Genomic DNA, 13,244 nt, shown 5'->3' on the forward strand with positions numbered 1-13,244 from the left:
TCCCTCTCCCTTCCTCTCTGTAAAAAAACAATAAAATATATTTTTAAAAAAAAAACAAAAATACTACACATGAGCTTCCTAAGCTTGGGGTGAACTTAGAGCTTGAGGTATCTTGGATATTCAGGTGTGAAAACTAATAAGGACAAATTTGGTAGTTTTCAATCAAGAGTCAAGCTAAATATGATTCTTCACGCCATGGCTATTCATGTATGTTAGTCATCAGTTATTTATTAGTAATTTTTTAATTTGCTTGCTGATTATTTAGGCTAACTTTCTGGTATTTATTCATACCTAAGGCATACATTCATATATATATGCACCAATGGGGTCCCTCAGCCTGGCCTACACCCTCTCACAGTCCGGGACCCCCTCGGGGGATGTTGGAAGCCCAATGCACGGATTTGGCCCAATCCCTGCAGACCAGGCCGAGGGATCCCACCAGTGCATGAATCCGTGCACTGGGCCTCTAGTGATATGTAAACTGTATTCCATTTTTATATGTACCAAACAATGAGAACATCTGGTTAACAAACATTTATTTCCATGTAGATGCCATTTCAGTAATATCTAACTTTAGGAGGTACATGATATTGAGAAAACTAACCTGTTTTACATTCTGGGCTTGAAAACTGTGCTACCTTTTGGACTTTTCGTACTGGCTTGACCACTTTCTTCTCTTTACTTTTTTCAGCAGGTTTCTCTTTCATAGAGACGTCTTCTGAAAATCAGAAACATTTACAGCAAATATTACAATTATTTCAACCCACCTACTCATCCTCCCCCAGTATGAAAAATCAATATAAACTTTATAATTCTTCACTGAGGCTATTTCTATGACCCGTAAGCTACCAATGCCAGCTCCTTTTACGAAAAGGTCTAAAGATTACTACTACTCCGCCGTTAGGTTCCAAATCTTTGTATTTATTTTTTTCAGCAAATACTTGAGAAATGTAACTCGATTCCACAAATTGGAAGAAACTTCAACAGTAATGCTTTCCAGCCCAGGTTCCACAGCATTTATAGAATCTCAAGAGATAAGCACTTTCTCAGATTCCGATTTCGTTTAAAACTTCCTATGTAACAGATATTAATGAACTTCTAGAATAAAACTTCATGAAATACCTAATATTCCTAAATTATGCCCTTTTATAGTTACGCTAGTGAAATATGTCAAGGTATTTCACATACAAATTACTACTCACTAATTTTTTCAATTCTAATCTGGGACTATATACAGGGGTGGGCAAAAGTAGTTTTACATAGTACAAATAAATAATACAATAATTAATAAATAAATAATACAGGAAAAACTCTGTTTCACATATTCACAACTATAAACCTATTTTTGCTCGTGTGTGTGTGTGTGTGTGTGTGTGACTTAACCTCCATTACAAATAAATAAAGTAAATAAATATACTTTAAAATATACAGAGAGAGCTCTGCATTCTGGGCAAAGTGGAAGTAAGTATGAGTCAAAGGCAGGAGCATACCAAATGTCTAAGAAACAGCAGGAGGCCAGTATACATGAAGTGAAGAAAGAGAAAAGTTGAATATACTAATAAGCTTAAGAAATCTATTATGTATCCAAAGGAAGATGTGGCATTAGCAGCTGGATATAAGAGTCTGAGTTCAGAGGAGACATTTGGAACAGAGACATAAATTTGGAATCATCATCAACAACGAATATTTAAAGCCCTGAGACAAGCTCATGTGTATGTAGATTTATATAAGTTGGGAGGGGAGGGGGCGGGAAAGGAAAGAAGGGGAGGAGGACAGACCCAAGTACTAAGAATGAGACATGCCAATTTTTAGAGATCAGAAGTAGATCAGGAAAAAAACTGAAAAGGAGCAACCAGACTGAGGAGGAAAACCAAACACTTATGGTATCCTAAATGTCCAGTGAAGAGTTTTTTAAAAGAGTTTCAATCATGTCCAGTGTTGTGAGAAATCAAGATGACAAATCAAAATTAAACACTGGATTTAGCAATGTGGAAGCAGCTGCTCCCTGGTGGTCAGCATACATCATAGCGAGCAATCAAACTCCCGTTCTCCCAGTTGAACTCCCGAGGGGACATTTTGCATATTAGCCTTTTATATAGAGATACTTCTTCTCCACAAAAGAATTTCTGAATACAGTGCTCTATAATTAACAGTAGGAAAACTGGACTGAACACTTAAAATGCCACCAAATTTATTAGAAGGAACTCTATGGAGGCTTACTAGAAAAATCTCTGGCTTTACAGTCAGAGATGGCTTTGAATCTTGGCTTCAATTCTTTTTTCTATTGTTGACACTATTATAGATGGCCCCATTTCCCTGTCTTTATCCCCTTCCACCCAGCCCCTGTCCCCCTTGGCTTCGCAACCTTGGGAAAATTACTCTTTGAGCCTCTATTTCCTCAACTGTAAAAAACACAGAATACTAAATACTAGCATCTTGTCCAAAATCATACCAGGTGTTCAATACTTAATAACATTATGAGTATGACCTTCCTATTTCCCTCTTCCTATCTTCCAGAAGTACCTCGTATTTCCAATCCTCTAACATTATTCCCTTCCTATAAGGTTCATTTTTCTTCCTGCATTTTGCCCTCATGTTAGTATTGTCTTAACTGCTGCCTGCCAATCACTGACCATTTCAAAGATCTCAAGAGATCTAGCAGAAGAAATAAACTTCAACTAGACTGCTGTATTTTCTTCAAACAGGCCCTACTCTGCAAGTCCCTCAGTTTAAAAATAGCCTCGCTTCTGTCACATCAGCCTTGTATGCTAATTTTAACCCTGGAGCAGAGCCTAGAGGCTAAGAGAGCCTTATGACTAAAACCACCACCACTTTAGTATACTATGTAGTTAGAAAAGGGAAATATCTTTAGCTTGGTGACCATTTTTATGTTTAAACTAGTGGCCCATTGCACGAAATTCGTGAACATTAAAAGGGAATTAGAGGAAATATTTTAATATTGCCATTTGCCCTTTCTCTATAATAGAAGTGTCACGGATGAAAGAAAATTAGTTAAATGTGTATGAAAATCTCCCTCCTGTCACAGAGTCTGGGGCGCGCTAAGGGACCCAGAGTCAAGTCCCCACCCACCCACGCTTGCCTCGAAATCACGAGAGACTCAGACCCAGCCAGATCCACCCCCGTCAAACCCCGCAGGGTGGGGGGTGCAGCCTCAGGTCCCCCAGCCCGGAGCCAGGCAGTGGATGCAGCCTCAGGTCCCCCCGGCACAGCCTCAGATCCCCCAGCCCCCGCGCAAGGGCACTCCCGGCCCGGAGGTGGACGCAGCCTCAGGTCCCCCAGCACAGCCTCAGATCCCCCAGCCCCCGCGCAAGGGCACAAGAGCATAATGACCATTTGCATATTAGCTCTTTATTGTATAGGATATTTTAAGTTAGACAGTATGCATGATATAACACTAAAAATCTTAGAAAGCTCTACTCTCACCTGCAAAGTGAAGTGCTAAGTCTCGATACAGTTCTCTACTCATGTTTTGAAACTCAGCCTCTTGCCACACTTTGCCATCAGGTGTTCGAATCTTGGTCTCTGAAGGATTGAAGCCTAATACATTTCAACACACAGAACATTCTTATCAAAGTTGCTTTATAAGTTTTGTTCATTATACTCTTTTTTAAAATGAGATATAATTAACATACTTTAAATTCACTTTTTTAAAGTATACATCTCAGTGGTTTGTAGTATATTTACAAAGTTATACAACTATCACCATCTAATTCCCAAGCACTTCATCTCCCTGAAAAAAAACCCCTGTACACATTAGCAGTTGCCCCACACACAACTGTCTCTGTTCCCTGGCAACTGCTCATCTACTTTCTATCTTTATGGATGTGGCTATTCTGGACATTTCATATAAATAGAATCATACAATATGTGGTTTTGTGTCTGGCTTCTTCACTTAGCATAAGTTTTCAATATTTATCCACTGTATAACATGTATCAAAACTTTATTCCTTTTTATTGTCAAATGATATTTCAATGTATGGATATACCAACATTTGTTATCTATTCATCAGCTGATGGACATTCTAATTTTTGGCTACTATTAATGCCACTGCTATGAACATATGTGTACAAATTTTTATGTGGACATATGTTTTCAATCCCCATGGGTATTATACCTAGAAGTGGAATAGCTGGGTCATATAGTAACTCTATATTTAAATTTTTGAGGAACTGCTAAACTGTTTTCTAAAATAACTGTACTATTTTGCATTCTCACCAGCAATGTATGAGGGTTTCAATTTCTCCACATCCTCACCAACACTAGTTATTGTCTGTCTTTTTTATTACAGTCACCCTACTAGATGTGAAATGGTATCTCAAGTATGGTTTTGACTTGCATTTCCCTAATAACTAATAATGCTGAGCAGCTTTATAAGGTTTATGAGAAGAATGCATAATTAGCTACTACATAATGTGTTGACAAATACTATTTGGAAAAAGTAAGCTTCAGGGAGATAAAGCAATATATATTTCTTCAAAAAGATTAGAAGTGGTCCTAGCTGCTTTGGCTCAGTGGATAGAGCGTTGGACTGTGGACTGAAGGGTCCAGGTCTGATTCCGGTCAAGGGCATATGCCCAGGTTGTGGGCTCGATCCCCAGTTGGGGGCATGCAGGAGGCAGCCAGTCAATGATTCTCTCTCATCATTGATGTTTCTATCTCTCTCCCTCTCCCTTCCTCTCTGAAATCAATAAAAATATATTTTTAAAAAAAGACTAGAAGTGGAGAAATACTGAATTAAATGATAAAAATGTCAATCATCATAAATTATAAATATCAGAGATTTAAACTATCCTCAAGACTGACAGAGTGACTACTTATTCTTTTCTTTGAAGATAGGCATTAGTTGCTAACATCTGTCAGACTTTGCCTATGACTGAACTAACTTCTAGAATAAACAAACCTTAAATGCATAATATGCATTTAATGGGTTTGACGTAAGTATAGCAAAAGTTTTGGATAGTAACTCACTATCTCAGAAACAACAAGCACATTTGACCCCGCCATTTGCTATTTGCTCTGTCAACAGTGTGGACAATTACTACATGGTACACAAATAACTAAAAGGTATAAAAGAATTTTATTAATAGTACATTAGACCAATCATGGATAACAGAGCAATTTTTTTCAGGATTCTAAAGAGAATTATTCACAATTTTATCACAAATTAGCTAGAATAAAATGCAAATTACCTGTTTTTTAAAAACTAATTCACAATGAATGTCATTAGCAAAACAAAATAAAACTGGTAATTTGTCTAAATGTACACAGCAAAATATGTTCTGCAGAAAAAAATGACTAAAGACACTTTAGGACTATAAAAAATTACAAAAGTGGTCAGAGAAAAATTGGATTTAGTAGAAAAATACAAAACAAAATTGAGTAGAGCAAAAACTGTCCTAGTTCGTTAATAACTTAAAATTAACAGAAGAAACAAATCTTGACAATATTTTGATCTTCATACATTTATCTAGAAAAACTGAACTTGGAAAAATATCCACAAAAGTTACAATGGCAGATGTTTTCATGACAAAAGTCTAACATAGACTAACCTGATCAATGAATTAACTCTTTAATAAAAACTTTACATGGCCGTAACCGGTTTGGCTCAGTGGATAGAGCGTCGGCCTGCGGACTCAAGGGTCCCAGGTTCGATTCCGGTCAAGGGCATGTACCTTGGTTGCAGGCACATCCCCAGTAGGGGGTGTGCAGGAGGCAGCTGATCGATGTTTCTAACTCTCTATCTCTCTCCCTTCCTCTCTGTAAAAAATCAATAAAATGTATTTAAAAAAAAAAAAACTTTACATAATGACCCTATGAAAATAATTTCAGGAACATAAAAATACAAACTTCTTAAAACCACTATATATAAAAACATGAGCTGGCTAAAAACAAACATTCTCTCTGAAAGAGTTATACCAACTCTATCAATGTTAAACACAGGGGAAAAACTCTAGTGTCAAAACTTGAGAGTTAAAACAACAGGAATCAAATATTAGTGTCAAAATATTCTGTAACTAAATATTAACTCAAACTGACTAAACTGTTCTTTAAGTATTACTTGTGAAAGAATTCCTAATAACAATCTAAATACAATGGCAGAATAAGAGCAATATTTTTCAGTTCTCTGAAAATGTACTAGTTCTTAATTCCTCTTTTTTTCAACTTATTAAATGTTCATACTATGGCCCTGATGGACTTATTAATGATTCAAATTCTTGACTCTATCCCAGAAGTTCTGATTTAGGTCCAGTGTAGGATCCAGAAACCTGCATTTTTAACTTGCACCTTGAATTAATTTCTTGATTTGAGAATCACAACTATTTTAAAGATGATCATTTCTACTCAAATACATCCTGGGGAGATAGAGGAATAAGGAGGCAGAAAGAGAAAGATACAAGGACTGATTACAAACCTTTATATGCTGGAGCAGGTGGTGCTGTTGCCACTTTCCTGACTTTTGCTGTCACTGAGCTATCAACATTAACAACCATTACTGGGTGGTCAATATGACCCTGATTCTGGCTCCGGCCATTTATTTCTTCTGAGTGTTCCCACTGTTTCCTAATCCGCTCCTTGAGTTTCTCCAGTTTGACATCATGTTGTCGCCGCTTTAAGATATCTAATCTTTGGGAATTACAAGTACTCGTAGAAGAGGGAGAAGAGTCAGTTAGCCGTAACACTTTTGGATCAATATCATGGCCTATGTTATTGCCAGAAGCCTTCAAATTGTTCTCATTTCCCTTTGTCCTATTAGGCTTTTCTTCCTCAGTTCTCATCGGAGCTGCCATCTTAATCAAACTTTCAGAATTTTGCAATGCATCAATTGCTGGTCGATCATTTAAAAACCTAACAACAGTATCATTCATGACAGATGATTGGGAACTCTCAAAATCACGGCAATGTGTATTCCGTTCTTCTCGACTGCTTACCCTCCAGTTCCCATTTTCAGGCTTTTCTTCATTAACATCCACACAATATACATGCTTTGACTCTAAAGGATTGGGACTTACATTGGAAGGTGTGCCATGAACTTCCCTATTATTAAAAAATAATAATTAGTTTTAAATAAAAAGTACAAAAACCAGTCAAAATGAAACCAGTCTTACAAATGGAGAACTCCAAATTAAAATTACAGAACAAACGATACCCAGAAATTCCAGTAGGTTAAAACTAATAAAATAACCATTACTAACATTAAGACTCAATGACCTCTCTATCAGGTTCTAAACCATAATGTACACATTATAAAATAAGAAAAATACAAAAGGTTTTGTGGGGAGATTTAAGAATGCCAGAAAATAGGATTATATTCTGATTTTGGATATTCGCTTGACACCTTTTACCAAAATGTATGTTTTACTCCTTCATGAAATCTTAAGTACTAGGAAAAAAGTTCTCAAATACTGGCATTTCATGTGTGTAACTTCTAAATAACGTACCAAATTAACAAATAAATTGGGAGCTGAAATAAAGTAAAAGTACAATAAATATTTTCCTTCAAATAAATGTGGTTAGTAAAGTCAAACCTCTTTGAACCACAGACTACTCTTTTGGCAGCTTCAAACTACGTAAAGCATATGGAGAAACTCTGCGGTAAGCAAGAAGACTAGACATAGCCAAAGCACATATCACAAAGTCCACATTCTCTATTCATAAAAACACCAGCACAAGTCTTCCTTCAGAGACTATTTTTATTTTACGCATCATTCTAATAAGTTATATTTTGGAAACAGAAACAGTTTATTAAAAGGGAAGTTAATGAAGACAAAAAGGCCTCAGCAGCAAGAACACATGAATCATGAAAAAACACCCAACAATATTATAAAAGCACACATAGCAACGACCTGGACACGCAATGTCTGAAGGAGTAGACTTTGCCACCTGTGGCCATTGAGCACTTGAAATGTGGCTAGTCCAAACTGTGATGTGCTATAGTCACATATGAATTCAAAAGACTTACAGCATCAACAAAAGAATGATGCATGTGTGTATGTAGCTACTAAAAAATGTTTAGATTCCACATGTGGCCGCATTAATGGGATTATTGTATAGCACTGATAGAGATGTTTCATTTAAAGGCTTAAAACTGCCACAAAAAGTCTTACAGCCATGACTATTACAGCATAATATGATACTTAGATCTATTATGAGTATGTGAGTATGTGTGTTTATCTAAGGAGATAGTAGTCTACAGCTTTCATCAGATTCTCATTGAGGTCCATGACCCAAAAAACATTAGATCCTGTTCTGAGTGGTTGAATATTAAATTAGATGGAGGCTGAGAACCGAGTCCTGCAGCTTCCACTAGATATCATGACTAACTGCAATTATTTTCACTATCTTGACCAGACTGTAACAATTCACAGTTAAAATGATTTAGGTCTAAAATTAGCACAGGTGGAAATAGAATAAAGCATTAAAAGAATAAAGCATTAAAAATAAATTAAATTAAAAATAAATTAAAAGATGTTACATACTATGCTTCAATCTTAAAAAGGGAAGGACACTGAAAAGAAAGGAGAGCAGGATGGAGAAATTAATTCACTCACTAAATATTTGCTAAATACATATAAGGGTGTTCACTATACAATTTTTTCTACATTTCTATAAATATGAAAATTTTCATAATAAAATGTTGGGAAAATATTTATGGAATACTTAGTAAGTGATAGGCATTAAGACAGGGCTTTGAGAATAAGACAGATTTACAGTCTTATATAGACTAATGCAATGGGTCGTTATAGAAACAAAATATAATGCAATATGAAAATGCTCTAGTGAAGGAAGTTATATAGTATTGTGGCAGCACAGAAGAAGGGTTAAATAGGCTGGTGGAATGTAGTGGGGTAGAAACAGATCTCATGATGTTTCATACAGATTGTGAAAAAAGATGAATTTGAAGTGATAAATGTAGTTGAGTTGGCCAGGTGAAGGGCATTCTACTCACAGCTAGCATATAGGCATTTTTTTCTTAAAAGATGCAAAATTTACATAATTTTAACTATTAGGTAGTATTCTTAGCAGAAAGAACATTAGAATCTATACATAGAGTTAGTAATTTAGTTTCAATTCTGATAGTTATTACGTTTCTAGGCAAGTTGCTTAATATTTTTGTGGTTAAAGATTCTGAACTCTGATTATTTTTCATAATTTTCTTTTCTCTTTTTTCTAAACTATGAACTTTTACCCAGATTAGATCCATGGCCTTCTCTTTACATTTCTTTCACCATTTTGATTATGACAACTCCCAAATTTATATTCCCAGCCCTGACCTTTCTGTACACATTCCTATCCAAATTTTCAAGTGCCTACTAAATATTTTCACATAGACATTTCAAAATTGCATCAAATTGAACTATTGAAAATGGAACTCATAATCCACCTCTATCTCTCAAATTCTTTCTCTCAAATTTAAGAGTACAAACATATACCCATTACTATCAAACAGCATCATGAAACTCCTTGATTGATTGATTGGCACTTTAAAATACTAAAAGTGCTTATAAATGCAACAAAGAAATATAAGAGTCAGTGTTTATTACTTCTTACTAGTTGCTATACTAAGAGCACAAACACATTTATATCATTAGTAAAATGTCCCACAAACAAAGACAAAATTTGATAATTTTATCTGTTGAATATCCTAAATTATCACCTAACCAAAAACACAAAGCATTTTATATCATCCATACTATCAAAATTTATTCATTAAACTTGAACATCTGACTAAATAAGTTGCTGAAAGGAGCCACTGGCTAATGATAAAACAATAAACCAGCCCACATTCTCAAGAAGAAATTTTAGGTAACTGATTAATGCTATCAAAAAAAGAAGAAAACGACGCTATACAAAGTTCATTATGTATAATATCCCATATGAGATATTAAGGGAGGGGGGGAAGAACCACAGTTCCTGAGTAATTTGTCTGTAGCAAACATACTTATTGCAATGGTGGTAGCTGTCTGGAGCAAATATTACTACTTCTTCCCTCCCCAAATATTTAATCAGTAAATGTAGAAAGTCAGTATTTCATAATATAAAAGACGTTTGCTTTATTTTTTTCTGAAAAATGAAAAGGTAATAATACCAGAGCCAGAGTGCTATGAAAAAGTCGGAAAATAAACTATAATCTTACTGTAAATATTACAGGTTAGCCCTATTTGATAACTTTTTAAGAAAAAAAACACTAACCTGTAAGAAGCCAAAGGTTCACGGAATTCCACACGATTATTTTTCTTTACATTACTTTCCAGGGTGGTAACTCTGAGAGGACTACGAGATTTCTCTTTCCGTGATTTAGAAGATTTGGAGGTTGGAGCATTAAGCCAAGTATCATCCAGGTATCTACCATCTGGGGAGGGAAAAAAATCTGTGAGAACATATGATATAAAATACTACTGTCTCTGAATCTGACAAGGATCTAAGAAAATAACTTAGGTATCTATTATTTCTGGGATCTCTAGCTGGATATTATATAAGTAGCTGGAAAAAACTCAGGCTATTTAAATTATTACAGTAACTCAAAAATATAGAGAAAGATTATATTCTGTGCAAACAATGCAAAATAAAATTCAACATATAAAATTTCTTTTTGTCAAAGGCTCTCACTCACTGAAAAAAGGAAATATCAGATAAAACCCAAAAGATTCACAGATTTTTTTTAAAAAGCACAATTTCAGTGGAAAGTACTAACCTGCAGGTTTTAGCCCACTGATTAGGAAACCAAAGAATTAAATATATGAAAAATAAACAAAAAATCATTGGCATTGTGTGAATTTATGATAGTATCTATAAGACAGATATTCCATTTATGATTTTAAACTCCAACAAAAGATACAAACCTTATTAAGCCAACTAAATTTCAAAGTGACATAAAGACCTGTGAATTTCTTTTTTAAAAAAGACATATAACCCCAAAGGCTCAAAATCAAATTCTCACCACTAAAAACAAATGAAAATTCACTGTTAAAGGTGATACAGTGGTGCTTAAGTCCCTAATTAATCGATAAGGAAAATACCACCTACAGTCAATAAATTTGAGGCTGCTTCGTAACTACTTAGTACCAAAGGAAAAATTAAGAGGTAGAGTCTCTGACAAGAGAGCAAGGAAATACATGGGACTATAAGAAGAAATTAAACTGAATCAAAACCAACATCAAAAATTTATATTAAATATATTCAGTAACTTCATACATACCTTTTCTACTTATTTTTCGGGTAGCACTTGCAGAAGATTTCTTGGTATCCATGACAGAATCAAACACAGCTGTACTTGTAGGGGTTACTTCTAATTTGTTTTCAATGTGTCTCAGCTAAAGTTAAATACCATTACAACAAATAGGTTAATTCTGTAAATAGCCAGCTACCATCAAATTACAGTTATTTAAAACTATATCAAAAAAATAAATAAATAAAAAATAAAACTATATCGCCCAATACCTTTCTCCAAAATAGGGGAGAAAACTCAGGAATATTTTACTTTAATGAACAAAACTATAGTGTTTTCATTATTTATTTCTTCAGCTATACTAATAATTGGCACAATGCTGCCCAAATTTAGACAAGAAAACCAAAAAGATTCTGAGGAATATCAAAGACTTTCTATTTGTCTTGACCTATTTTTTAATTGTTGTTTTATTAAAGCCGTAAAAGTTTTCTGACATTATATGCTGCATATCATTATGCATATATCTTGTGCATGTTACATGCAAAAAGTAGGAAAAAATAATTCAGACATACTAAAACTTAAGAGTACTATTCAAACAGCCACAACTTTTTATAGTCTTTTGTCTGTAAAATAAGTTTCACAATAAGGATAAAAATAACAAGATAGAATTCAGGTTTCCATACAATTTACAATATAAGTCAATTTTTGTTATAACCACCAATGTTTTCAATGATTTTAAAAAGCATTTTCCCCTTAATAGTAATCATTTGTAGTAACCAAAATGGTGAAAAACATGTATTTAAATCTATTAAACAGAAAAGGTATAAAAAAACAAATTAAAATAATAAAAATTCCACCACAGAGAGACAAAAAAACTTTGTATAAAATTCTGACTTATCTTCTTTTGAATTTTTGCAGTGCAATGTACTCACAAAAGTGAAATAATCCTACAATAGTTCTGTATCAGGCTTCTCCTCCTCCATTTATGAGCCCCATATCACCCTTAAAAATTCTTTTAAAAAATCCAATCATTTTGAAAAACTAACAGTTCAGTTCTAAATTAATTTAGCTCTAAATTAAATTGGAGGATAGAAACTATTCCTGCATTATAGATGTATAATGCTCATGTAGAAGAGAGAAAATATAGCTCTGGCCAGGTGGCTCAGTTGGCTGGAGCATCTTTCTATACACCAAAAGGTTGCGGATTTGCTTCCCAGTCAAGACACATATCTAAGTTATGGGTTTGATCCCTGGTCAGGGCGTGTACAGGAGGCAAGCAATTGATGTTTCTCTCTCTCTCTGAACCTACCTCTCTCCCTAAAATCAATTTAAAAAAAACATATCCTCAGGTGAATTGCTATTAATGAGGTTAAAATTTGACCCTGCACCCTGGTAGTTTGCTCAGTGGTTAGAGCATCGGCTTGCCCGCATACCTCAGTTGCAGATTCCCCCACCTCTGTAGGAGAGAGTAAGGGAAGCAACCAATTGATGTGTCTGTCTCACATCAATGTTTCTTTCTGTCTCTCTCCCCCCTCCTCCCTTCCTTCCACTCTCTCTAGAAATCAATGGAAAAAACATTCTTGGGTGAGAATTAAAAAAAAAAAAAATTTGACCCTGCATTATAACCAAATGTAGGTTACAGTACATTTTCCAGATTGATTTTCAAACCAGTTCAAAAGATTAGGAGACAGAAAATAACATCCTATATAATAAAAGCCTAATATGCAAATCGACTGAATGGCAGAACTATCGGTCGGTGGGGGGTGGTGCCGAAGAGCAGGAGGCACCAATTTAAAAAAAAAAAAAATTTGACCCTGCATTATAACCAAATGTAGGTTACAGTACATTTTCCAGATTGATTTTCAAACCAGTTCAAAAGATTAGGAGACAGAAAATAACATCCTATATAATAAAAGCCTAATATGCAAATCGACTGAATGGCAGAACTATCGGTCGGTGGGGGGTGGTGCCGAAGAGCAGGAGGCACCAGGCCAGCTAAGGCGGGTGCCAGCGGGCAGAGGGAGGGGATGGGAATTGGGGGTGGCAGTGGAGGGG

General features: G+C 35.1%; 1 protein-coding gene across 7 annotated transcripts in view; it reads right to left on the bottom strand.

Moving 5' to 3' along the window:
• The window catches only part of CEP350 (centrosomal protein 350kDa), a 115,661-nt gene that overhangs the window by 88,255 nt on the left and 14,162 nt on the right, over window positions 1-13,244 (bottom strand). For 6 of the 7 annotated variants that reach the window (XM_014528343.1, XM_014528342.1, XM_005880235.2 and 3 more), the window contains exons 4-8: window positions 11,220-11,334; window positions 10,214-10,373; window positions 6,435-7,057; window positions 3,445-3,558; window positions 605-718 (exon numbers count right to left, since the gene is read on the bottom strand). In XM_014528343.1, the coding sequence (XP_014383829.1) occupies window positions 605-718; window positions 3,445-3,558; window positions 6,435-7,057; window positions 10,214-10,373; window positions 11,220-11,334 (1,126 nt within the window). The remainder of the gene's footprint in view (window positions 1-604; window positions 719-3,444; window positions 3,559-6,434; window positions 7,058-10,213; window positions 10,374-11,219; window positions 11,335-13,244) is intronic. The other variant, XM_014528345.1, reaches the window with a different exon arrangement.

This window comes from Myotis brandtii, unplaced genomic scaffold, assembly GCF_000412655.1.
Source record: "Myotis brandtii unplaced genomic scaffold, ASM41265v1 scaffold630, whole genome shotgun sequence".
Lineage (NCBI taxonomy): Eukaryota > Metazoa > Chordata > Mammalia > Chiroptera > Vespertilionidae > Myotis > Myotis brandtii.